This window comes from Trifolium pratense, linkage group LG1 (assembly GCF_020283565.1).
Source record: "Trifolium pratense cultivar HEN17-A07 linkage group LG1, ARS_RC_1.1, whole genome shotgun sequence".
Classification (NCBI taxonomy): domain Eukaryota; kingdom Viridiplantae; phylum Streptophyta; class Magnoliopsida; order Fabales; family Fabaceae; genus Trifolium; species Trifolium pratense.
In genome coordinates, this window is record NC_060059.1 from 35,760,172 (window position 1) to 35,788,009 (window position 27,838).

Genomic DNA, 27,838 nt, shown 5'->3' on the forward strand with positions numbered 1-27,838 from the left:
CAGGTTGGTTGTTTCAGAAGAGTTGGGAGGTCTTGCGTGTTACAAGTTGAAGATCATGGTGGGTATACTTTGGTGAAAACTCAGTTTGGGGTGGAGTCTTCCAATAGTGGTAGACAGTCAACATTAACTCTTGGCTATATAACGGAGATATGGAGGAGAGTGGTATTGTTGAACCAAAGTGAGATGGCCATGGAGACATTGTGGGATATGTTTCAATTGTAGCTGAAGAAGTGCAAGACCTTGAGAGGATCTTCAGGGAGGCAATTGAAAACAACGGTAATCAAACTAGGGAACTTGTGGGACTGTTGGAGGTAGTTAGATGCAAGGGGAGTTTGATGTTGCAGCTTGTGGAACCGCCTAAAATTTCAGGGTTGGTTCGGAGCCAGGAAATACTTAGAGAGGATGGAAGGCATTATGGGGGTCGAACGGTGGTGAAGCTTGTTGGGCTATCTAAAATGCCGATAATAGTGGAGAATAAGCGTTTCTTCAGGAGGACGGACTTAGCTACTCTAGGGGCTGAAGAGGGTGCGGTGAATCTTGTGGGTGCTACCAAACATCCTATGGTAGTGGGAGGCAAGATCTTCATGAATGCGGAAGGCATTCAAGGCATTCCGAGGGATGAAGGGGAGGTACAACTTGTGGGAAGCACGTGGAGGATGATGCTGTAACAGCCCCCGGGCCCCATCTTGGCGATCCCGGTGCTTTACCTCACGACCTTCTCCACCCCCTCTCTAGTGGAGTTTTTGCCTTTCGTGGGAATCGAACCATGTACACTGGGGTTCAAGTACATGATCAATCCATTCCCACTACCAATTACCCTTGGGTTCAAGTACATGTTCAATCCATTCCCACTACCAATTGGGCTACGTAGCCCAATTGGTAGTGGGAATGGATTGAACACGTATTTGAACCCCAGGGTACGTGGTTCGATTCCCACGGAAGGCAAAAATTCTACTAGTGAGGGGGGTAGAGAAGATCGTGAGGTGGCAGCTCCGGGATCGCCATGATGGGGCCCGGGGGCTGTTACAAAAAAAGGCGCCTTTTTTTGTAACAGCCCAGGCCCCACCACCTTAGGTGGTCCCGGCACTGCCACCTCATGATCTTCTCTACCCCTCTCACTAGTAGAGTTTTTGCCTTCCGTGGGAATCGAACCACGTACCCTGGGGTTCAAATACGTGTTCAATTGGTAGTGGAGAAGATCGTGAGGTGGCAGTGCCGGGACCACCTAAGGTGGCGGGACCTGGGCTGTTACAGATGCCTAGGTTAAGGTCCAAGTGAGACTTGGACTTGGCCAGTGATCTTGAATAAAGGTTCAAGATGGAGAGAGCAGCAGGGTGGTTAATGTGATCACCATCGATTTAAAGGCAAAGTGGAGAATTGTTGAGTATGCCTTGAAATCTTGATCACACAAAGTCAGAAAACAGGTTCAGGACCTGTGGCCTGCGCTAGGCACAAATGTTTTGCAAAATTGGGGAGTTCGTTCTGGCTGCTGCGCTAGGCGTAGGTTCGCTGCCAGCAGGATAATTTTTGCTGATTTTGTGGAAATATTAGTTTCTTTTTACTCAGATTTGATTTATTTTAAATAATATTTGTTTAAATAAAAGGGCATATATTTTTCTATAAATAGGGATTACTTTATTCATAGAAAAATAAGAGTGAAAGGAACAATAAGGATTTGCCAACAACAAAGGCTAGGGTTTTAGAGAGAGAACAAAGGGGGTTTTTCTTTTGGTATAATTCTAGGACAAAGGGTTATTGTTTGTTCTTCACCTTGAGTAAACTAGGTCAAATTGAGTCTCTTGGTCACAGGAAGAGATTCGGGTTTTGGGTAGAATTATGATTAATTCTTGTAACCCAATTGAGAATTTCTTATAAGATGACTTTTTGATTATAGTGGAACGGAGGGGCTGTTCTCTCTTCCAGACTAGGTTATTTTGACCGAACTGGATAAAAAAATATTTGTGTCTCTTCTTTTTTATTTGTTTACTTGCTTTTGGATTATTTATTATCATCATCATCTCTATCTACTTCATATATTGGTTGCTTGATTCAATTGCTCCACATATCAAGTTTCGTATTGGTGTGATTTATTAACGAATTCATAACATTCATCTTATTCAAGAATTTGCAGCAAACCCCCAACAAAAGTTCTCAAAGTTTTACAGTATAGTGAAGTCCCCATGTGTAGAGGATTAGCCACATATAACACATGGATTGTCCTTTGCATGGGAGCACGTTGGACGTTATGGGCGTTTGACCTCTATCCGTTCTCGTAGTTTAAGCTCCGTGGTTGTTGCGCCACGTGATTGCTCTTATCTCATTTTGATGGGCCTTCACGTGTGTTGGGCTTTCAGCTGATTCAGAACATACTATACGTAAGCAAGTAATCTCTTCTCTACATCTGAAGAGAATTCAAGGCATTACGATACCGGTTGAGGAAGAACCACACAAGCCACCAAACCTTTGTGTTTTAGGATTATTGCCAAAAGACTTATCTCCATGGATCCAGGAGTACTACACACCATGGTTAGTTCATATTCGTCTATTCAGGTCATTCTTTGAAAAATCAACCTGTGGTAAATCATATTTTATATTCATGCTCGTATGCTTATTAGGTTTCCGCACTAAAGTGAGTTGATATGTTTAATCTTTATTGTTGAGTATGATAATATTAAATTAATTCCACATAATATTCAAAATAATCTTTCTCATTTAAAATCTGTAACAACGGACTACCAGTCTTACCGATGGTGTAGTCACACTGAATCTCACCGGCAGGCTCCATGAGATGGCATTGATCCAGAAGATCACCACAAGAACAATAGGCTTGCAGCCACGAAATTTCAAATCCATAGTCTAGGGCCTTGTGAATATCAATATACGAAACATTACCTATAAAAAGTGTTATTTAGAAACAACATATAAACTAAAAATTAAAAATACATCTAAAATATTGATTTGATCTAGATTGTTTCATTTTTAGAAGAAAGTTTTTTTTATGGTTTTTTATTTATTATGAATTTTAAACTTTAGGGATTTGGTGAAGATACAAAGAATACGGGTAATATTTTCACAAGGGCATTTAGATTCATCCACAGTTAAATTAAATGAGATTTTTTTTTTCTTTGGAAGGAAAATGAGTTACTGTTAGGAATATTGGGTCTGTTTGTTTGAGAAATTTTTAAAGAAAATCTATCTAATCATTTTAAGAGTGTTTGTTATAGTTTTCTAAGAAAATTATTTTGTAAAAAAAATATTTTTAACTTTAAAACGATAAGTTATTCCTGATAGCTTTTCTAGAATCAATTTTTTTTTGGTGTAAATCGGGTATCTCTGCACGCAACCGCAGAGACTAATCCCTCGAGCCTTGTGAGACCAAAATTGGTGGCAAACCCTCCCTAAGAGTTTTAACACTGCTGCATGCCCAAGCCAGTGATTGAACCTGTACCGGGCCATGGACCAGGGGTGATTTGGTAAGGCCCAATACGAAAAAGCCCAATCAATTATGGTCCATAAGGTTGACACCAAAATATCTCATGTTTCTCACCATGATGATGACACGTAAAGATCACCACCACTGAAGGTGTGAAAACACAAGAAGGGGGGGGTTGAATTGTGTTTTAGCTAAGTTAAACTTTTTCAAGTTCTAAACTCAACTACGTTCGCAGCGGATAAATAACACAAATAATAACAAGAGAGAGAGAGAAAAACACACAAGCAGTTTATACTGGTTCCTCTCACAAAACGAGAGTAGTCCAGTCCCCTTGCACTTCCAAGGGAGTTCACTATAATCACACAAGATTACACCTGCTCAAGCACACAAGCAAGAGACTTCACAACTATGCTCAAGCACACAAGCTTAAGACTTCACACTTAAACACACAAGTTTAAGTTACACACTTAAGCACACAAGCTTAAGTTTCCTCAAGTAATGGTAAAGTATATAAAAAATATACAAATGCTCTTAGATGAACCTAAGTAGAGCAAATACAAATATTACAGAGTATTTGGCTAAAGTGCAAAAACACTTGAGAAAGGTTCAGAGCTTGTATATCACAGAGTTCAGAGTTTGTTCAGCGCACGTTCAATTCTTGATAATTGTATGTTATTAGTTGCAGCTGATCCTTCTAGTATATATACCACTAGAAAAGAGTCGTTGCAAAAGGAGCCGTTGGAGTTGATAACCTTTTGTCTTCAAGCAGTCTGTCTTGATGCAGTTTGGTTGTATCCAAAACTAAGAAAGAGTTTCAGTTACTTTGACTACTGCAGAGTGGACTTTCCTTATTCAGCTAACAAAACTGAAGACCCACGTTCTCAGGTTAGGACAGACAAAACAGAGGTAGCTGAGCTGATCAGACTTGAAAGGTCCTTTTCTCCATTGGTAAAAGAGTTGACTAGCAAAGGGAATCTTCACAGCTTTCAAAGAGATCTTCAGAGTTTGATCAGACTTTACTGAAGTCTTCATCCTCTGAACGTAGTAACCTCTGAAGTCAAACATCTTCTGAGCGCTTGTGAACTTCTGAGTTCACATCCTCTGAACTTCACTCAGAGCTTATATGATGCTTATATCTGCGCACTTAAAATAAATTTTTAGTCCTTCCAATTGTTTATTAATATTTTGTTATCATCAAAACCTTTACAGATTTAGGGGCAAACATTTTTTAAATCAATTTTGTTCCAACAATCTCCCCCTTTTTGATGATGACAAACATAAGTATTAATTGACAATTGTTGTTAAATTAACTTATCATGTTTCTCTTAGGTTTATGAGGTTTGCAAGCTCCCCCTAAGATTGATACTCCATAAAGTCTGAACTTTATGTTTTATCCATGATATTTTAATTTAGTATAAGATTAAGATGTTTTGAAATAAAACAAATTCCATATCTTTCTTCAGAGTGAGAGGTTTGCAAGCTCTCCCCCTAAGTCTCATAAGGCTAGGTTAAAATTGCACTCTTAACTTATCCTTACTTATGAAATTTATTTCAGTTTCAACTAACTTAGTCTCCTCCTTGAAATACGTAAAACAACTTAAAAGTAACAACTTTTAATATAACAGATAAAAGCGAGATAAAAGGCGTGGTTTCAGTTTTGGAACATATCAATTAATGCGTAACTACTCCCCCTTTTGTCATTATCAAAAAGTAAAACAAGGTTATATAACCAAGACAGTCAAAGAGAAAGGAGAGTGGTTGTTACAAAGGTGAATTAATTTCAACAGCGAAAACCAACACGCTCAAGGGTTTATAAAACGTGAACGAGTTAACATGCCTTCTTCACATAAAAACAAGAGTAAACAAGTGAAGCAAGAGAAAGTAGGAATAATGAAAAGATTTAGTTTACGCATCGCAGAGTTTAAGAGAAGGAAAAACGAAGAGAAACGCGAAGATGAAGAGAAGGATAAAAAAGACAACAAGAAACCACACGATGCTGAGATAATAATCATCTCATCAGACTCTGAAGCTGAAGAGAATGAAGATGATGCTGATTATGTTGAGTTCTTGGCTAGCTATGTTCCAGAAGAGGAACAAGAAGAAGAAGAACAAGAGCAAAACCCAGATCCCATTGAAATTTCATCAGAGGATGCTGAGGAGAAATCAGAGATTTCTTCTGAGTTTTATCCATCTGATTAGGATTAGGTTGTCTTTTTCTTTTTCTTGTTACCAATGTACTCTACATTATCAGATCATTAATAAAAATTTTCGTTTTTAAAAGCATCTTGTGTTCTTGTGTTCTTATTTATCAAGAAAATATAGATATCAAGTGGACTTAAAATAAGTAATCAATCAAAACATAAACAAAATCTTGAAATAGATAAACCAGAAAAAGTGTTCAGAAGGTAAACAAGGAAATAAACATGACAAAATAAGTAAGCAAAACATAAAAATATGAAGAAAATGTGCATAGAATCCTAGGGTTTCTTAAGAAAGGCTAAGAGTTGGTCAAATTTATCATTCAAGGATCCCACATTGGAAACTAAACCATCCACCTTGGTTTCCAATGTCTCATGAGCAGCTCTTTGACGTTCTAGACCTTCTTGCTGTTCCCTCAGGGCCTCTTGAAAAATCTGCAACTGATTAGCCATCACAGGGGCTTGATCTTCAATCACAGGTGCTTGTTCTTCTACCAAAGGCGCCTTGCCTTTATCAGAGGGTTCACCTTCCTCTGGATAGTCTGTCATCAGCACATCCTCTTGATTCTGAGAAGCAAGCACATCTTCTTGGTGTACCTCATTTGCCAACTGGGCAACTCTTGCAGCAGCTTCTTCTAACCTTTCAGATTCAGATCTCTGAGCTTCAAGACTCTGAAAAAGCTTGGAGTCTATCCAGATGACTCCAGACTCTGAACTCTTGAAAGCATTCAGACGGTGTTCAACTGCAGCAATTTCTTCCAGCTTAGCAAGTTCAAATCCAGCATGAGTAAACATGGTTAACCTTTTCAATTCAGCCCTAGCCAGACTTGTCTTTAAGAAGTCTATCAGATCCAAATCCCTTTTACCAATAACAGCCTTAACCTTTGCAGCAGCAACATCCAAAGCATTGCAAATCCTTGCCTTAATGCTTGATACTTCCAAGTCCACATCAGAAGGACAAACTAAGAACCTGTCCTTTATTGTAGATAATCTAAGCAAGTCTTCATGAAATTGAGTGGATAGATTTCTAAAAGTGTTGGATGATGATGGTGAAGGATTGGGAATGGTAGAGAGAGTAGGTATTTCAGGAGTAGGGTTGTCAATAATCACAACTTCTACCTCTGAAGGCTTGGGAGCACAAGTGTGAATACGCTCAGGAGAAGCATGTTCAGCACTTGGGTTAGGATGGGGTTCAGGGGTTGGTTCAGATGATGAGATGTCAGAAGTGGATTCAGGGTGAATATGTTCAGGGGATGGTTCAGGAGATTTATGTTCAGGAGTTGGTTTAGGAGGTGGAGAGGATTGTTTTGTGGAAGAGGTTGGTTTAGTGACAGGAATATCTGGTTGAGGTTCAGATTGTGGAATGTCAGGTTGAGGTTCAGGTTGAGGTGATGTAGATTTTGGAGGTGAGCTAGATTTGTGTTGAGTTTCATGAGAAAAAGGGTGATTATTAAGAGGGTCAGGGCTCAAATGTTTTTCCAATTCAGATAGGGAGTTATCAGAGGTTGAAATATCAGAGGTTGGTAAGATGGTTTTGAGAGGTTTGGTGTAACCTAATCCAATCTCATTTTCATTAAAGACATACGTAGAAGATTTACCTTTATCTTTAGGAGTAGGAGCAGGTCTTTTCCTCAAACTAGCAGCAATAGTCTCCTTATCAGAGTCAGTCTCATCTTCTGATGTAGATCCTTCAGATGAACTGTCATCCTCAACAACAATAGGCTTTTTAGAAGCTCCTTCAGCAGCCTTGTTTGTAGTTTCTTCATGCTTCCTCTTAGTTCTTTGCTCAGCCATAGATTGCTCAACTTTAACTTTCTTCTGAGCCAGAAGATCTGGCTTTGGTAGATCATCTTGAGCTTCAGCCTTTCTTTTTGGTTTCCTCTTAGGATTATACTGACTTACAGGAGCAGGAGGAACCATACTTCTATCAACAACAAATCCTTCTTGTCTGAGCACCTCCAAATAGTCCTGAATAATGTGCTCAGCATCAGCTTCAGATATAAGTGGATATCCATCCACATACAGACGATCCTCAAGCCTAACAGTGAACTCTTGTGGGGGAGCAACAGGCTTAGATGCAATCAAACGCATCTTGGACAGAAAGTTAGCATTCAGAATTTCTGGATAGAACCTCTTCTCAACCAATTCAGGGTGGAATTTCCTCAAGTTCTGAACAACATGACCTTGATGCAGAAGGTCAGACAACAGCCTAGGATAAACTATAGTAGTTTTCCTCTGAGATTTACTTGCAAAGATGGCTTCACAAATCCTTTCAAAGAAGTAATCTCCAAGATTTACCTTCTTGTCTGTCAGAAGGAAGTACAGCAGATGACGATGCGTCCAGGAGATTGTATCAGTCCCACCAACCCTTGGACTGATAGCTGCTATGATGATCTTGAAAAGAACTCGACATTCATCAGTCAAACCCTTTACTTTCCCTTTTAAGGAGAAGTCTGTGCATAGGAGATGCAGAAGATCATCTCTGAATCTTGTATCCTTTTCAAACACATCTAACTCTATCCCAGAGTTAGGTAGACCAAGAAGAGCATTGAAATGAATAGGCAAGATTGCCATGTTCATCCCACAGATATTTGACCTAATCTGTACACCTGTATACTCCAGCAAACCCATTTCCTTCCTAGTTTTACCCTTCAGACTAGGATTCCTTTCTATTGCTGCAAGCTCTTCCTTCTTAGCTTCATGCTTATCAAATACTTTTGCTTTCATCCAGAATTTCTTCAACAAATCAGGGTAGATAGGACCGTTAAGCATGTCGAAGTACTTATCCCAACCTTGAGTGATAAAGTACGGCTTAACGTCGAAACCATTAGCTTTCAAACCGTCGAAATCAACTATCTTTTCTGACAGAAATGTGAGTTCAGACTCTGGGAATTCCATCTCGTTCCCAACAATCTGAAGATTCTTGAAAATGAACGGTGGAATCCTTTTTGATGAAGAAGATGAAGTACCAGCCATTGTTGGAGATTAGGGTAAGGTTTGGAAGACTAACGAGAGAGAAAGAAAGTTTGTTGGAGGTTTAGAGAGAATATGAAAGTGTAGGTTGTGAAAGTGAATAGTGTGCAAGTGTATTGTGTAAGTTTTATTTAAATGCACACAGTTAACACGAAAATAGCAAATTTGGGAAGTTACGCTAATTGACAAAAAGTTGAATACCAAAAATCATCATTAACCACCCACTACCTGACACACGTAGACCACGTGCAGAAATTTACTCGGTAACTGCTATTTTAATGGACAACTGTTCAGCAGTGAATACTAAACGTTTCCCACTTAAATAGTTCAGAGCCTCTGAGTTATTTAAAATTCTCTATCAGAGTTAAGTACTTCAGAGCTTGTGTTTCAGATGTTCTGAATCATAAGTTCTGATATACCTAACCTCTTACACTTTAATTGCCAAAAACAATTTTTCATTCAGAGATTGAAAACATGTTCAGATGTTTCTTTATAAAATCAAATCTTTCAACAGATAAGGCTTTAGTAAATATGTCAGCCCATTGATTTTCAGTATCAACAAACTTAATATCTATAATGCCTCTCTGAACATAATCTCTGATAAAATGGTGTTTAATTTCAATATGTTTGGCTCTAGAGTGTAGGATAGGATTTTTAGATAGATGAATGGCTGCAGTATTATCACAATATAAAGGAATATTGTTACTGCTTACCTGGTAATCTTCTAACTGATATTTTAACCAGAGTAGTTGTGTGCAACACTTAGCTGCTGAAATGTATTCTGCTTCTGCTGTAGACAAAGCTATAGTAGTTTGTCTCTTACTAGCCCAGGAGATAAGGTTTTCACCAACAAATTGACAATTGCCACTTGTGGATTTTCTTTCAATTTTATCTCCAGCATAGTCAGCATCACAGAATCCATTTAGCACATAATCATTGGATTTCTTATAGAGAAGTCCAAGATTAGTTGTTCCTTTCAGATACCTAAAGATTCTCTTTACAGCTGTAAGATGAGATTCTCTAGGATCTGACTGGAATCTTGCACATAAGCAAACACTGAATAAAATATCTGGTCTAGAGGCTGTCAGATAGAGTAAAGAACCAATCATACCTCTGTAGATCTTTTGATCTACCTTTCCTTCATCATCTGACTTGCCCATGTTGGTAGTTGGATGCATAGGAGTATTCATTATCTTGCAGTCATCTAAATTGAATTTCTTCAGAAGTTCTTTAGTGTATTTTGATTGATGAACATAAGTTCCTTCCTTCTTCTGATTGATTTGAATTCCAAGAAAGAACTTCAACTCTCCCATCATGCTCATTTCAAATTCATCCTGCATTATCTTAGAAAAACTCTTGCACAAAGCAGCATTAGTTGAACCAAAAATAATATCATCAACATAAATTTGAATGATTAAGATGTCTTCTTTGGTTGTCTTTCTAAAGAGTGTGCAGTCAACCTTTCCTTTCTCAAAACCTTTTTTCAAGAAGGAAATTACTGAGTCTGTCATACCAAGCTCTTGGAGCTTGTTTCAGACCATACAGTGATTTCTTCAGTTTAAAAACATGTTCAGGGTTTGAGACATCTTCAAAACCAGGAGGTTGCTTAACATACACTTCTTCAGAAATAAAACCATTTAAGAAGGCACTTTTAACATCCATTTGATATAAGGTTATTCCATGATTAACAGCATAAGATAGAAGTAACCTGATTGCTTCAAGTCTAGCAACTGGAGCAAAGGTTTCAGTATAGTCAATCCCCTCTTGTTGACTATAACCTTGTGCAACCAATCTAGCCTTGTTCCTTACCACTTCACCTTGTTCATTCAGCTTGTTTCTGAATACCCATTTTGTTCCAATAATGTTCTTATGTGAAGGCTTAGGCACTAGAGTCCACACATCATTCCTTTGAAATTGATTCAGCTCTTCTTGCATTGCTACAATCCAAGCATCATCTTTCAGAGCTTCATCAATCTTTGAAGGTTCCATCATTGAGATAAGACCAACTAATGATTCCTCATTTCTCAGTTGAGATCTTGTCTTTCTTGGACTATCCTTGTTGCCTAAGATCAGTTCCTCTGGATGTGATGATTTGTATTTGAAAGTATTTCTTGGGGGCTCATCATCTTCAGACTCATCAACATCAGGTTCAGCAGATGCTTCAGTTCTTGGTTGTTCAGAGTCTGTAGGAACTATTGTGTTCAGAGGTACTTCAGAGAATGGATGTTCTGAGTAGTTAGGAATATCTGAATATTGATCCTCTGATACCTGAAATCTAGACAAACCTTCCACAAGCTCTGACACTTGGTCAGGCTCTTTGTCATCAAATTTGACATGCATACTTTCTTCCACAGTATGTGTTTCAGAAATATACAGTCTGTATGCTTTTGAGCGTTCAGAGTATCCTATAAAGATACCCTTATAACCTCTAGCATCAAATTTCTTTAGATGAACTTTGTTATTTAAGATGTAACACGTACATCCAAACTGATGAAAATAAGAAATATCAGGTTTTCTTCCTTTGAACAATTCATAAGCAGTTTTGTTCAACTTAGATCTGATATAGATTCTATTTTGAACATAACATGCTGTGTTTACAGCTTCTGCCCATAAAAACTTTGCTACATTTGTTTCATGCATCATGGTTCTGGCCATTTCTTGCAGAGTTCTATTCTTCCTTTCTACAACCCCATTTTGTTGAGGTGTTCTAGGAGAAGAGAATTCATGCAGAATGCCATATTTTTCACAAAAGTTTTCAAAAGGTTCATTTTCAAATTCTCCACCATGATCACTTCTGACTTTTAAAATAGTGTAGCCTTTTTCATTTTGAATTTGTTTGCAGAAGATGCTAAACTCATCATAAGCTTCATCTTTTGTTCTTAGAAATTTTACCCAAGTCCATCTACTGTAATCATCAACAATCACTAATCCATATTTCTTTCCATTGATTGAAGCAGTGTTAACTGGTCCAAAAAGATCAATGTGAAGAAGTTCCAATGGTCTTGAGGTAGAGACAATGTTCTTAGGTTTAAAAGAAGATTTTGTAATCTTTCCTTTTTGACATGAACCACAAAGTGTATTTGAGTGATATTTGATTTTAGGTAAACCTCTGACAAGGTCAAGCTTGCTAAGCTTAGAGATTAACCTCCAGTTAGCATGGCCTAACCTCTTATGCCAGATCCATTTTTCTTCACTCAAGGTCAAAAGACACATCACTTTTTGTTCATTCAAATCAGAAAGATTAATTTTATAAACATTGTTCTTTCTCAGACCTTTGAATATCATGGAGTTATCAGATTGTTTAGACACAGTACATGATTCCTTATTAAAGACAACTACATAACCATTGTCGCAAAATTGACTTATGCTCAATAGGTTATGCTTAAGTCCATCAACTAACCAAACATCATTAATAGATAGGGAGGAATTACCTACTGTACCTGTACCTATAATCTTTCCTTTCTGATTTCCTCCAAAACCAACAGAACCTCCTTCTTTCATAGTCAGCTTAGAAAATAGTTGTTTATCACCAGTCATGTGCCTTGAACACCCACTATCCAGATACCATGAATGATTCATGATACTTCTTTGAGTGACAGGCTGTATGAGAAACAACTTTAATCACTACGGTGGAACTCTTTATCACAGTTAATGATAAGATCATCCCAATATTCTTCCTCTTCATTTATCAAGTTCTGATTGTTATCTTGAGAACTTGTCAGCCATTGGTCAAGGACATAAGCCCTTCTTCCTTTGCATAGAACTTGTTTCCAAACTTTAGGTAGGACATATCCTTTCCTAGTTGGTAAATCTGAATGATACATGATTTCAGCTTTTGGTACCCATCTTCTGGGTCCACGCTTGTTAGTCCAAACATGCTTATTATGTTGTCTAGTGTTAGAGAAAGACCTTGGTTTGGAATAATAACCTTTTTGAAATCTTTTCTTTGTTTGAAATCTATTATTGTTCCAAGATTTGGATTGTTTATGATTCCAGGGTTTGTATCTATTATCAATCCCATTTTCTGATTGATTATATCTACTGACTCTAGAATCATAAATAGTCTGAGTCTTGTACTTCATCTGAGATTTAGAATTTTTCTTTTTAAAAACTTCTGATGTTTTAGGTTGACTTGCTTCAGGTACTGAAGTTCCTTTGAATCCAGAATTTGAAGTCTCAGATGTTGAAGCTTTCAGAACTTCTGAACTAATGTTCTCAGGTTCTGAACAACTTCTATCTTCTGAACTTTTCTTTCCAGATCCTGAGGGACTAGGTTCCTCTGAGCTATCAGCTTCTAAATCACTCAGATCATCATTGTCATTTTCACAAATGCCAGGATTCTTTCCCTCTTCACTTGGTGGAACAACATAATAAACCCAAGATTTTCCAACCTTTTTGGCAAAGGTCTTCAGCTTTGAATATGTTCTACCATATTCATAGCCAAGTCCTTCTCCTCTATGTCTCAAGACATTATAAATTCTATTAGCAGCTTTGCTCTTCCCAAGGTTGAGATGCACAAACTGTTGAAGAGCTATTTCTTGCTCATCAATAGGTTTGTGACAAACAGCACAACCCTTTTCAAAGTCATCTACTCTATTCAGAGTTTCTTGATATAGACCTTGAAAATGTTCTGCTTGCTCAGTCAGAGTGTTAAGTTTTTCTTGTAAAACTTTTTGTTTACTCAACACTCTGAGATGTTTCTCAATGACCTTGTTAAGTGCAGTTATAAGTTGAGATTTAGAGCAGTCAGAAAATACCTCATCAGTTACTTCTGAATCTGATTCTGATTCATCATCTGAGTCTACATCTGAGTCAGCTGAAGCCATCAGGGCTAGATTTGCCTCTTCTTCTTCCTCAACTTCTTCCTCAGATGATAGCTCTTCAAAAGTAGCCATCAGACTCTTTTTCAATTTGCTCTTGAATTGTTGCTTCTTTGAGCTGTATCTTTTGCTTTTGTCTTTAGCAGACATTTCTGGACAATCAGCAATAAAGTGTCCTGGCTTCTTACAGTTGAAGCAGTTCTTCTGATCATCCTTTTTGCTGACAAAATTTCTGGAGCTGTTACCTCCTCTGAAATTTCTTTTGTTAAATCTGTTCCATTGCTGAAACTTGGTGAATAAAGCAAACTCATCCTCATTCATCTCATCCTCTTGACCATCAGCAGAAGATTCTTCTTCAATATCAAGAAGCTGAGTCTTAAGAGCCTTAGAAGTAGTCTTAGTTGACTGTAAAGCCACTGACTTAGACTTCTTCTTAGTTTCTGAGTCAGCATCCAGAACCATCTCATGGCTTCTGAGATTGCTTATCAGAGCTTCAAGACTCAGAGTCTTGAGATTTTGAGCTTCCTCTATTGCAGTGACCTTAGGTCTCCAAGCAATAGGAAGACTTCTCAGAATCTTCTGAACATGGTCATAGGTTGAATAACTTCTCTTAAGAGCTTTCAGCCCAGATACAAGAATTTGAAACCTTGTAAACATAGTCTCAATGTTTTCATCTTGTTGCATAGTGAAAAGTTCATATTGTCTTATCAAAAGACTAGCTTTAGCCTCTTGAACCTTTTCATTACCATCATAGGTAGCACACATAGAATCAAAGATGGATTTAGCAGTAGATTTGTTCTCTATTCTGACATAATCCTCATGTCTAATAGCACCAACAACAATATCCTTTACTCTATGATGTTTTGTGTAGATTTTTAGGTTAGCTGGTGTGAGTAACTTTCTATTCTCCATGGACAACCTACCATGTTCATTCAAGTTTTCAAAAGTTACTCCCAACTCAACCAAATCCCACAACTCATGATCAATAGCAGTAATATTGCTATACAGTCTCTCTTTCCACCACTCAAATAATGAAGCATCACCATTGAATATAGGGGCTTTTCTGTTGCCACTATGTTCATGTGATTCATTACTTAAGTAGTCATAACCAAAAGCATTTCTAGGACCACCACCAGCACCACTGGCCTCACCTTCACCAGTAGTTCTAGTACTACTATCATCTCCTCCAGACATAGTGTTCTCACAAGATCTTTACTGTCTCACTGTTAAGTGAAAGTAACAGACCAGGTGCTCTGATGCCAATTGAAGGTGTGAAAACACAAGAAGGGGGGGGTTGAATTGTGTTTTAGCTAAGTTAAACTTTTTCAAGTTCTAAACTCAACTACGTTCGCAGCGGATAAATAACACAAATAATAACAAGAGAGAGAGAGAAAAACACACAAGCAGTTTATACTGGTTCCTCTCACAAAACGAGAGTAGTCCAGTCCCCTTGCACTTCCAAGGGAGTTCACTATAATCACACAAGATTACACCTGCTCAAGCACACAAGCAAGAGACTTCACAACTATGCTCAAGCACACAAGCTTAAGACTTCACACTTAAACACACAAGTTTAAGTTACACACTTAAGCACACAAGCTTAAGTTTCCTCAAGTAATGGTAAAGTATATAAAAAATATACAAATGCTCTTAGATGAACCTAAGTAGAGCAAATACAAATATTACAGAGTATTTGGCTAAAGTGCAAAAACACTTGAGAAAGGTTCAGAGCTTGTATATCACAGAGTTCAGAGTTTGTTCAGCGCACGTTCAATTCTTGATAATTGTATGTTATTAGTTGCAGCTGATCCTTCTAGTATATATACCACTAGAAAAGAGTCGTTGCAAAAGGAGCCGTTGGAGTTGATAACCTTTTGTCTTCAAGCAGTCTGTCTTGATGCAGTTTGGTTGTATCCAAAACTAAGAAAGAGTTTCAGTTACTTTGACTACTGCAGAGTGGACTTTCCTTATTCAGCTAACAAAACTGAAGACCCACGTTCTCAGGTTAGGACAGACAAAACAGAGGTAGCTGAGCTGATCAGACTTGAAAGGTCCTTTTCTCCATTGGTAAAAGAGTTGACTAGCAAAGGGAATCTTCACAGCTTTCAAAGAGATCTTCAGAGTTTGATCAGACTTTACTGAAGTCTTCATCCTCTGAACGTAGTAACCTCTGAAGTCAAACATCTTCTGAGCGCTTGTGAACTTCTGAGTTCACATCCTCTGAACTTCACTCAGAGCTTATATGATGCTTATATCTGCGCACTTAAAATAAATTTTTAGTCCTTCCAATTGTTTATTAATACTTTGTTATCATCAAAACCTTTACAGATTTAGGGGCAAACATTTTTTAAATCAATTTTGTTCCAACAACCACCTCCATGATCCACCATAGCTTGGAGAAGAAGGAAAAGAAGCTTGGAGAAGAAGGAGAAGAAACCGCCCACTACCCATGAATTCCTCCACAAGCAAGGCGGTTATCAAGCAACAAGAAGGAGATGTTTTGCCTATAAATAGGATCTTCTTCAAGAGAACAGAGGACTCTCTCATTCTGATAAACCACCATATTTTCATTCTTGTAAAGAGACAACTCTTTAATTCTTGTAAAGTCAATCAATTTTTTCTCTGATCATACTTGTATCAATTATCAATCTTGAATAATACAAACCCCCTATGTTCTTCACCAGAACAAGATCACATTCTGACTTATAAAACTCCCAGGGTTGTTGGGATTGGACCAAGTTGTAATCACATCATTTAATCAATAATACAACCTTAGAGTTTTTACCAGAACATTTTGACGCCCACCGTGGGGCCCGGTAAAACGATTCCCAGGCCTCAAAGTTTCATCTTGTTCATCAACTCAACAACATCTTATCATAGATTGGTTTGGAACTCGTTCAAGGTTCCAACGGAGCATATATCCAGACTAGTGTTGTGTTACAACCGAAGCTTTAGTCCATAGCTTCATGTATTATTATCTACAACCCTTCATGTAAACGGTCAGTTTCACCATCACCACCGTTACCAAGGAACAACTGGGTTAACTATAACAATAACAAGTGATGCGAATTCATTCGACTCATTCGAGATCCAAAAATTTCCCTTTCCGGGTATGTTGCAAATCGTAATCGACAACAGAGAATTTCTCAACTGCGACACAACCGTCGCCCTACGCTCTGTATACCAGAGAAATAGTACAATGGCGATGATGGAATGTTATTAGCCGAGTAAATAGTGGAGCGCGACAACCACGAATGGATACGAAGAAAGCAGCGTCATCGGCGGCTCTGGTGGTCATGGTATCGGCGGCGGAGCGTGGAAAGAGATGAGGAGTAAATGGGTTGTTAAGATGTCGGCGTCCAGAGCTGCGGTAGAACTTTTCCCGGCCACACCGAAACCTGGTCGGCTACCGATCTGTGACACGAAAGTAGTCGCCAAAGCACTCCTTGCCGCTGGTAATAGGACTCCTCGAAGAGTCATCAGATTCAGTACAGTAGCACAAACCCAGGTGATATCATTCTAAATCTCCTTGATTGAAATTTATCAATTTATCCGTTTCCTTTCAATAATCAATGCTAAGCACCACAAACTGGTTATCCATGAAATCCAAAACGTAAAAAAATGCTAGAGTATTTCGTTGAGATTGGACGTAAAAGCATCCATCCCACTTGATGGAAATTGGCAAAGTATTTTTTAGGCATAAAAGAAGAAATTAATATGTATAGCCATAGAAACCTTGTATACGTTAAAAGTGAATATAAAGAAAACATTAGTTACGGCAGGGGTGTGATCCCGTAGAGATAGCAGAGTCCAACTGACACCATATGGCGAGGTAAATACGTAAATGATAATTGTTGTTATTATCAGTGTTTACACCCGTGTATATATATACAGGTTTAATAAACTTAATTTGGAGTGAAACAAGGTAACAAATCCCTTAGTGATTCTCCACTAATCAAGCTATTGACTTTTGAGTGTATAATTAGTAAATAACAGATTTACAAATATGAATAATTAAAGGAATTAAAACTCTAATTATTCTCAAAGAAACACTATTTGCTGATACAAATTTTGAAACCAGCTTTATGGCTTCGTATAAGCTATAAATATTAGGAAGTACTGAAACTTTTTAATTGCGTCAGTTATGACATATTGGTTAAAACTTAAAATTCTTTTATTAGCATGATAATTACTTGCATTCATAATACAGTATTATATTTTGTGAAGAATTAGTCACATATTCAGCCACAAGTCATCACTTATAACAAATTAGTTATATTCTGCTATTCAGCCACAAGAACGACACCTATATCGGTGATTTATATTACTTAAAATTGGTAGTAAGACATGATAACAAACATTTATTTTAAACTGGGCTAAAATAAGGTTGAAGTGAAGCTCATAGAACTATGAATTTTGGCTATTCTGGTTGTATAGTTTTGTTCTGCTATGGTGTATCTCTGTAGTCTGTATTTAATTAACTAAAGGATGAAATGCATGATTTTGTGTCACTTGTGATGATTTGAAAACTGATCTATTTTATATTTGATATGTGTGAAAGACATTAATAATTTGCGCACGGCTGCTAATATGCTATGCTAAGTCAGAAATTTACATTTTCAATTTACTATCTCTGATTTAGATTTGTCTTTAAAGGGTTGGTCCCAACTGAATCAATCTTTCTATTCATGCGAACACCTTATTGTTAGTATTCACGTTGGCACTCTGTTGTTACTTCTTTATCTCAAGTCTCAACTGGTCTATAATTTTGGCAAATAGTTGTTAAATGTGCTACTATTACTCCTTAATTCTCCATCATGTATTATTATTATTATTATTATTATTATTATTATTATTATTATTATTATTATTATTATTATTATTATTATTATTATTAATTCCCCATCAATGTAAAAGTCTTGGTCCTACAGGAAGTTGATGATTCATTGCCCCAACGGAGGTGATCACAAAATACAAGCAATTGGTCATTGATGCCATTCGGCGAGATAGAAGCCGCCAATTAATATTTCAGGTTGAAGCATATTCCGCAATGACTACCGCAAAGGAACTCAGTCTCGCCACGCCAAAACATAATTGGTTTTCTTGCTAGGCGAGGAGCGCCGCAACAAACCGCCCATGACGGTATCATTTTCGTTTGTTTTATTTTTCATATATTATTATTATTGAACTTTTAATGTATCAAAGCTTATTTGCAGCAATCATGATTAAGTTGCGGGCGCTGAACCATAAAAAAAGAAAAATGGTTATCTCGAAGTTAAGCTCTGAATCTTTATTAAAGATCAACTCAGATGTGAGCGCTGAACCATAAAAAAAGAAAAATGGTTATCTCGAAGTTGAGCTCTGAATCTTTATTAAAGATCAACTCAGATGTGAGCGCTGAACCATAAAAAAAAAGAAAAATGGTTATCTCGAAGTTGAGCTCTGAATCTTTATTAAAGATCAACTCAGATGTGAGCTCTGAACCATAAATTATTAAAGGCGAGGAGGACAAAGCCAGATCTTTTGCAACGCCAGCAGAAAAATTCTACATGCAGCAAAATAAGGCGACTTATCATAACGCCAAATCATTTGCAACCGCCAAAAGGCAACAAATATAAAGTTATTCATAAATGATATATAATTATATTTAAAGAGCTAAAGACATTGCAGGTGCAAAGTTAAAAATTTTCAAAGGCGAGATTATTTTCAACACCAGACACAAAGTATAGTGGAAGGGCGACTCCGAGCAGCGCCAATTCTTTTTAAATCGCCAAGAAGTTACAAAATAAGGCGTGCAAGCCTGGCAGTACGAAAATCAACTACAACAAAGAAGTGGCGAGACAGATTACGCCAGAATATTTACAATCCTCAAATATAGAGTGTCAAAGAAAATAAGAAACTCATGTTGAGTAGAAGAAGCAGAAGTACAGACCAACAAAGTTACTAGCCTCAAAGTTTCAATTTGATTTCAAGAAGACAAGGAGGGACGAATCGCGAAAGATGAAGAGGCGAGATTGGTGACAACGCTAGCTTGAAAATGCAAATACAATGAAAAAAGAGGAAGGGCGACTCGCCAACTTGCTCAAAGTCGCCAAGAAACAATGACAACAATATTCAAAGCCACAAATGGCGTACATCAAGATATTCAAAAGTCATAGAAGGGCGTACAAATTAGCTAAGAAATATCAACAACAAAAGGAAGGAAAAGGCGACAAGCAAACGAAGAATATAAGTCAGCAACAAATAGGCGACATAGAACAACGCCGAGGCATAATAATCGCCAAGTGATTTCAATCAAAAGCACTTCGCCTTCCTGAAGCCTCGTGCTTGGGGGGATGTGTACCGGGCCATGGACCAGGGGGTGATTTGGTAAGGCCCAATACGAAAAAGCCCAATCAATTATGGTCCATAAGGTTGACACCAAAATATCTCATGTTTCTCACCATGATGATGACACGTAAAGATCACCACCACCTCCATGATCCACCATAGCTTGGAGAAGAAGGAAAAGAAGCTTGGAGAAGAAGGAGAAGAAACCGCCCACTACCCATGAATTCCTCCACAAGCAAGGCAGTTATCAAGCAACAAGAAGTTGATGTTTTGCCTATAAATAGGATCTTCTTCAAGAGAACAGAGGACTCTCTCATTCTGATAAACCACTATACTTTCATTCTTGTAAAGAGACAACTCTTTAATTCTTGTAAAGTCAATCAATTTTTTCTCTGATCATACTTGTATCAATTATCAATCTTGAATAATACAAACCCCCTATGTTCTTCACCAGAACAAGATCACATTCTGACTTATAAAATTCTCAGGGTTGTTGGGATTGGACCAAGTTGTAATCACATCATTTAATCAATAATACAACCCCCTTAGAGTTTTTACCAGAACAGAACCCAAAACCTTGGTTAAGCTTGAAGAGACCTGAACCATCTCATCTAAGTACTCTTGGGTTAGAATCTATTATTTTGTTAACCAAGGAACCTAATTGTAGGAGTTTGACATTTAAAAAATAATAATTTTATAATAGTAAACAAACGAAAAATAACTTTAAATTGTTTTAAAAATTTCTAGAAAAGAATTTCCAAACTTTTCAAAACAAAATTATTATTTTTAAAGTTTTAATAAACGCACCCATTATTAATGAGTCAATGATTAGTAATGATGAGACTATGATAAGTAATTATGAGCCATGCAATACAAATGTGAATGGCCATATGCAGCAAGAATGCCTCAAAGTGTGGAAATGAGGAGGAGAATATAGTGGAAGTTTCAGTTTGGTCCAGTTTTTTTAGAACTTATGCAAACAGTTTATGCAATTTTTATATATTAATATAAGTTTTTCAAGGTAATTTATGATAAAATAGCTTATAAAAATATAATTTTTACTAGTGTAAACTTATAAAAAAACATAAAATCTAATGGGGGCTGCTAACTTAGACCCAGTTGGGTCTAAGTTAGCAAGGTGCACCTTTTGAGTTGGACAAAAATACCCATTTTTTTAATTTTTGAAAGAATAGAGCAACAGGGGCATTTCTGTAATTTTCTGCAATTTTACGCGCGCCCCCCACTTCTTTTTCCCCCCCAGGACACGTGTCACGCTGTTATTTGCCAAAACCAAAGCGCGTGTACCACACGCGCCGACAGGCGCGAGTGGGTGAAGCCCAATCGCGGAGAGAGAAACCTTTTTAAAAAGGCAGGCCACGTGTCAGAAGCTGATTGGCTGCGTTAATTTTTTTTCATTTAATACTTTAAACTCGATTATTTCGTCGTAAATTAATTTTTTATTTTTTAATTTTTATACCAAAATTCATAATTTTTTTTTCTCTACAAATAGAGACTTGGTTTGTTTGATTTGGACACCGAAAAAAAAACGCAATTTTTCACTACTTTAAACTCGATTATTTCGTCGTAAATTAATTTTTTATTTTTTATTTTTTATACCAAAATTCATAATTTTTTTTTCTCTACAAATAGAGACTTGGTTCGTTTGATTTGGACACAGAAAAAAAAAACCCAATTTTTCACTACCTTAATCTCATCAAATAACTAATAATCAACTTACTGAAACCATTCTACCAGCAAAATGGTTTCAGATTACAACTCTCTGAAACCATTCTACCAGATAAATGGTTTCAGAAGCAAACACAATTAATAAATTACTCACTGAAACCATTCTACCAGTAAAATGGTTTCAGAATACAACTATGTGCAACCATTCTACAAGCTAAATGGTTTCAGAAGCAAATAACTAATAATCAACTTACTGAAACCATTCTACCAGCAAAATGGTTTCAGATTACAACTCTCTGAAACCATTGTACCAGATAAATGGTTTCAGAATACAACTATGTGCAATCATTCTACAAGCTAAATGGTTTCAGAAGCAAATAACTAATAATCAACTTACTGAAACCATTCTACCAGCAAAATGGTTTCAGATTACAACTCTCTGAAACCATTCTACCAGATAAATGGTTTCAGAAGCAAACACAATTAATAAATTACTCACTGAAACCATTCTACCAGTAAAATGGTTTCAGAATACAACTATGTGCAACCATTCTACAAGCTAAATGGTTTCAGAAGCAAATAACTAATAATCAACTTACTGAAACCATTCTACCAGCAAAATGGTTTCAGATTACAACTCTCTGAAACCATTCTACCAGATAAATGGTTTCAGAAGCAAACACAATTAATAAATTACTCACTGAAACCATTCTACCAGTAAAATGGTTTCAGAATACAACTATGTGCAACCATTCTACAAGCTAAATGGTTTCAGAAGCAAATAACTAATAATCAACTTACTGAAACCATTCTACCAGCAAAATGGTTTCAGATTACAACTCTCTGAAACCATTCTACCATATAAATGGTTTCAGAAGGATTTCGGTGTCCAAATCAAACGAACCAAGTCTCTATTTGTAGGAAAAAAAAATTATGAATTTTGGTATAAAAAATAAAAAATAAAAAATTAATTTACGACGAAATAATCGAGTTTAAAGTAGTGAAAAATTGCGTTTTTTTTTCGGTGTCCAAATCAAACGAACCAAGTCTCTATTTGTAGAGAAAAAAAAATTATGAATTTTGGTATAAAAAATAAAAAATAAAAAATTAATTTACGACGAAATAATCGAGTTTAAAGTATAAAATGAAAAAAATCACGCAGACCCATTCATATGCTGACACGTGGTTGCCTTTTTCAAAAGCAAAATTTTCTCTCTCCAGCTTATATTCTAGTGTGGCGCAGACAGGATGATCTGATAGATCAGGATGATCTGGGCTGTCTGATTGATCAGACAGTCTTAATGAGATCACATCTTGGCTGTCTGATGGAAATCAACGGTCTGTAACCATGGTCCTTCCGTACGCGCGCGACACTGGATCCACGTCTATTAATTGTTTAAGAAGGTGGGGCGCGTGTTGTTATTTTTTTTTTTTTATGTAAAATTACAGAAATGCCCCTGTTGCTCTATTCTTTTAAAAATTAAAAGAATGGGTATTTTGGTCCAACTCAAAAGGTGCACCTTGCTAACTTAGACCTAACTAGGGTCTAAGTTAGAAAACCCCAAATCTAATTTATATTGTATAAGCTGTTTGCTTAAGCTCTAAAAAAAACTGGGCCAAACAATCCCATAGAATGTGTCAAGTTCTCTCTCCCTCTTTGGATCTTTCTTGTAAAACTACTTTTTCGTAATTTTGGATATTTATCTATCAAAAATAAATATAAGTTATATACATGTCAAATAAAAATTAGCTATAAAATATTTGTAGATATCATATGTAAATCTACTTGTATAACTTGTTCTCATCATAAATACCCCATAACTTATGAGGGGTATAGTAGACCTCACCGATTTTATATTTTATTTTATACCGTATGTTTTCCATCTTTTAGATTGGGTCTTCAGATTGGGGGTGATCCGCGGCGTTTGGTATTTTGGGAACCGGTGTTGTCTCGCATAAAGAATAGATTGTCTGGGTGGAAAAATCGCTTCTTGTCGTTTAGTGGTCGTTTGGTTCTGTTAAAGTCTGTCTTGACTTCTTTACCTGTCTATGCTCTTTCTTTCTTCAAAGTTCCCTCAGGTATCATTTCCTCTTTTGAATCTCTTTTCATTAATTTTTTTTTTTTTTTTGGGGGGGGGGGGGGGGGGGGGGGTGTGAGGAAAATCTCTTGGGTTAGTTGGAAAACCATTTGTTCGCGTAAGGAGTTTGGAGGTTAGACAGTTGCGTGAGTTCAACCTAGCGTTGTTGGGTAAGTGGTGTTGGAGGATGCTGGTGGACAGAGAGGGCCTATGGTTTAGAGTTTTGGCAGCTCGGTATGGGTTTGAGGATGGACGACTTTGCGAGGGAGGTCAGCGAGGTTCGGTGTGGTGGAGGGAGATAGTGCGTATTAGAGAGGGTGACGGCGAGTTAGGTGGTAGGTGGTTTAGGGAGCATATTGTGAGGAGGGTGGGGGATGGTTCAGATAGTCTTTTTTGGACCGATCATTGGCTGAATGGGATCTCGTTGAGGGAGAGGTTTGGTCGCCTTTTTGAGTTGGCTGAGACCAAATCGCGCTCAGTCGCAGAGATGTTTGCTTTAGGGTGGGGGGCAGATGGAGAGGCGTGGGTGTGGCGGAGGCGGTTGAGGGCGTGGGAGGAGGAGTTGTTGAGGGAGTGTTAGTTTTTACTTCTTGACATTTCTTTGCAGGATCAGATTTTGGACAGGTGGCAGTGGATCCCAGATTCTGACGCAGGTTATACTATTGCGGGAGGTTATCAGATTTTGACTCATCAGGCTTCAGTTGCTTTACATGATGCGGAAAACCTTATATGACACCCTCAGGTTCCGTTGAAGGTCTCAATTTTTGCGTGGCGCTTATTGCGGGATAGGCTGCCCACGAGATCCAACCTGGTCACTCGTGGTGTTTTGTCTTTTACAACTGATTCTTGTGTATTTGGTTGTGGAGCGACTGAGTCGGCCCATCACTTATTTTATCTTGTAGCATAGCTGACTCTCTCTGGGACTTAGTTCGTGCGTGGGTTGACATATTACCGATGGATTTTATTACTCTGCGTGATCATTTTGTCCAGTTTACAGCTTCGGCAGATGTATCTCGAGCGCGACGGTCTTTTCTGCAGCTTCTTTGGCTAGTTTGTGTTTGGGTGATATGGACAGAGAGAAATCATCGGTTGTTCAAAGGCTCAACAGGCACACCTCATCTCTTGTTGGATAAGATCAAGCTTTTCTCTTTTAGGTGGTTGAAGTCGACGAGTATTACGTTAACTTCGAACTACCATAGCTGGTGGTCTAGTCCATTGTTGTGTTTGGGTCTTGTATGATTTGATTGTGATTCTATCTCGGTACGGCTTGTGCTGGGAAGACTGTTTGTGTTAATATATTCCATTTTGGCTTCTTCAAAAAAAAAATGTTTTCCATCTTTCATGCAACAAACTTATATAGTTTGTTGAGTGATTTTTATCATTTCCTACATTTTAGTGTACTTAGATCGAGCTACATACATCTCAATCTGTATTGCAATAAAATTCGTCCTTCCTTCCCTAATTTCTCCGTTCATAAAATTATCAACGCTAAAACTTAGTCAGCTAACATGTCATAACAAAAATGTGGCACTTTAACAAAAAAAAAAAGCCAAATTAAAAATGATTAAAAATTGTAGAATTAATTAATTAAAAATTGGGTAAAGGGTTGTTTATCCTTTGTAAAATTAGCGATATTTGATTTATCTCTCTGTAATTTTTTTCTTCTCATTTTTCCCTCTAGGTGGACAACTGTACTTTTGACTGTGCATTTTCGATGACATGACATGCACACATGTGCATCCGACTGTCCAGTTGTTCATCGAGGGGGCAAATTGAGAGAATCATCATATTGCAGGGGAATAAACAGGATTATTTTTTTTTGCAGCGATAAATCAAATTTCGCTAACTTTAGAAGGGATAAATAGTCATTTACCCTAAAAAAATTGATTTGATAGAGATTAAAATTCAAATACTCTATTTACGATTTTTCGTAATTCAAATGACTCTATTTACAGTCTTTCATAATTGTTATTTGTCAACTCATTAAAACAACGGGACCACATTATGCCATGTCAGGATTCTGTATATTTTTTTTTTTGATAAACTCAGGATTTTGTATATCAAACTAACGACATGACTAATTTTCATAACGGAAAAAATGTAGGACTTTTTTTAAGCATAAAAAAAGTATAGACTATTATTGATCACAGTGAAAAATGTAGGGACTAATAACATATTTAACCCTAATAATATAATAATAATAATAATAATAAAAAATGATATCTTTGTACCTATAGTATTGTTGGAGGTAGTTGACGGATCCCTGGAGGTAGTTGTCGGACCCCAGAAGGATGTGAGGGTAATACGCTTAACACGGCATTGAGGCTCCAAAATTCCAAATGGTGGGTCACCAACAATAACGTATGTGTATTGATCCACGCATGAAGCAGTATCCGCATAATATCTATCCACAACCTTACTAGGTGGACTTGTACACTTCATGTATATTACAGGCTTAGATAAATCAGAGTTCTCGTAATCAGCAGCATTCATGGAATTCAATCGAACCTTGTACATGTAATTGACATCGTATGAATGATAATGAGTGAAATTGTAGGGGGATAAAATGAAGCGAGGGAGAGAGGAGCAATTGTTGGGTTGAATGTTAGGGTCAACAACTCGGATGGTGTAATTGTTGTAATTGATTGATTCTACAAAATATTCGCCACCAAACAACTTCAATACTGTAACGTTGTTCACACAATCCAACTCGTATCTACTATCGCCACAGTGATCTGGGTCGGCTTTTAGTCGGAATGGATGAGTAATATTGGAAATTTTCCCGCAGGAAGAAGAAAAACAAGGTTGAGGTTGGTATTGGGAATAGGTTTTGTGTGGAAGTAGAAACAAGTATAGAAACATTATCCCATATCTGACTTTTCCTCCAAAAATAGAGGCCGAAACCATTTTCACTCACTGCGCTAGTTTTGGTGCTGAAGTACAGTTTTAAAGGAAATGAATTTAGATATGAAACATGAAATAGTGAACACATTTTTTATTTATTTTATCTTGAAGATAATTACACATGTTTGTTTTTCTGTGATACGCTAGTCTTACATCAAAGAAAAATGTTATTCAAACATATTTTTGGAATTGTATTCTATAAATCATGAAGTATAACTTTCCTAGGCATTTCCTAATACCATCCTCAATGGGGAATTGGATTACATGCATTCAGGAGTAAGCATCCACCCATTTGGGATATAAGTGATCATTTGATTTTAATTGGACGGTTCAGAAAATGAAGATATTTAATTTAAATTTTAAAATACCGATCTTGAATTTAGACGATTTTGATCAAACAACAATCAATGGTCTCAATTGTGTAAATGTGTCTTATTCTATTGCAAGCATATCGAATAAACAACTACTCCTTCTGTCTCATTTTATAAGATCTATTTTGACTAAATATACTATTTATGTCTTATTTTGACCGTATTTTTTTAAAAGTATATAAATGTAAATATTATCATATACGATTGTGTTTAATTTGTTTCGATGAATATTTTGAAAATATCAAATTCTTATTATTTTTATTAATAGATAATTAAAAATATTCGTAATCAAAATTATGTATTTACATACGTGCAATGGTGTCTTGTAGGGCTGAGTTGTGTTGACACTAAAATTATAAAATTAATGGTATTGAAAAGGTCTTGGTGTTAGAATTTGAAAAGAAGAAAAAAACTCATTTCGACGGTTTATGTGAATTTTAATTAGAGTAGATTTACCAATTTATTTGGAAATGAAGAAACTGGTCGAAGATGCAACCTATATTTTTGGTCTCAACTTTGATGTATGTTGGTCCGAATTATCTTGATTGGCTTGGATTAAAAAAGGTTAATATATAATACTCCCTCCGGTCCCTTTTATAAGGAACACTTAGGGCAAAAAATTTGGTCCTTTTTATAAGAAACTTTGACCAATTTTCAAATGTTTTAAATGTTCAATTTCACTTATGCCCTTATTTATTATGAGAGAGAATTTAAAAATAAGTAAGTTAGTTGAATAAGAGTATTAAATGAAAATAACTATGTTAAATGTGCTTCATTGGTCTGTGTGATTTTTTCAAAGTGTTACTTATAATAAGGACCGGAGGGAGTATCAATTATCAACATGAGGACAAGCAGTATTGGAGCATTAACGTGAAGCAACACATCAAGCTATGTAAATTGGAAGTTATTTTGTTTGTCTTGTATCTAGTGGTAGTTTTTCCTGCAAGGTTAACAATTTTGAACTGTTGTCTAAAAGCGTAAATATTGTAGTGAATTATGCATGAGAACGAATCACAATATAGATAGATAGATAGATAGATAGATA

The 27,838-nt window shown here is 36.8% G+C and overlaps 1 protein-coding gene across 1 annotated transcript; it reads right to left on the reverse strand.

The window, feature by feature from the left end:
* Positions 1 to 1,259: 1,259 nt before the first annotated feature.
* Positions 1,260 to 26,562, reverse strand: LOC123912899. The gene is made up of 2 exons (XM_045963489.1): positions 25,750 to 26,562; positions 1,260 to 2,892 (listed from the first exon to the last, which is right to left on the reverse strand). The coding sequence occupies exons 1-2, from the start codon at positions 26,423 to 26,425 to the stop codon at positions 2,672 to 2,674; spliced, it is 897 nt and encodes a 298-aa protein (XP_045819445.1). The 5' UTR covers positions 26,426 to 26,562; the 3' UTR covers positions 1,260 to 2,671.
* Between the last annotated feature and the right edge of the window lie 1,276 nt (positions 26,563 to 27,838).

Bases quoted from the DNA above. Each gene is read 5' to 3' on its own strand.
- LOC123912899 (XM_045963489.1), bottom strand. From the start codon at position 26,425: ATGGTTTCGGCCTCTATTTTTGGAGGAAAAGTCAGATATGGGATAATG. The intron at 2,893-25,749 runs GTACAAAGATAT...CACTTTTTATAG, and splicing joins TACCTCCAACAATACTATAG to GTAATGTTTCGTATATTGAT.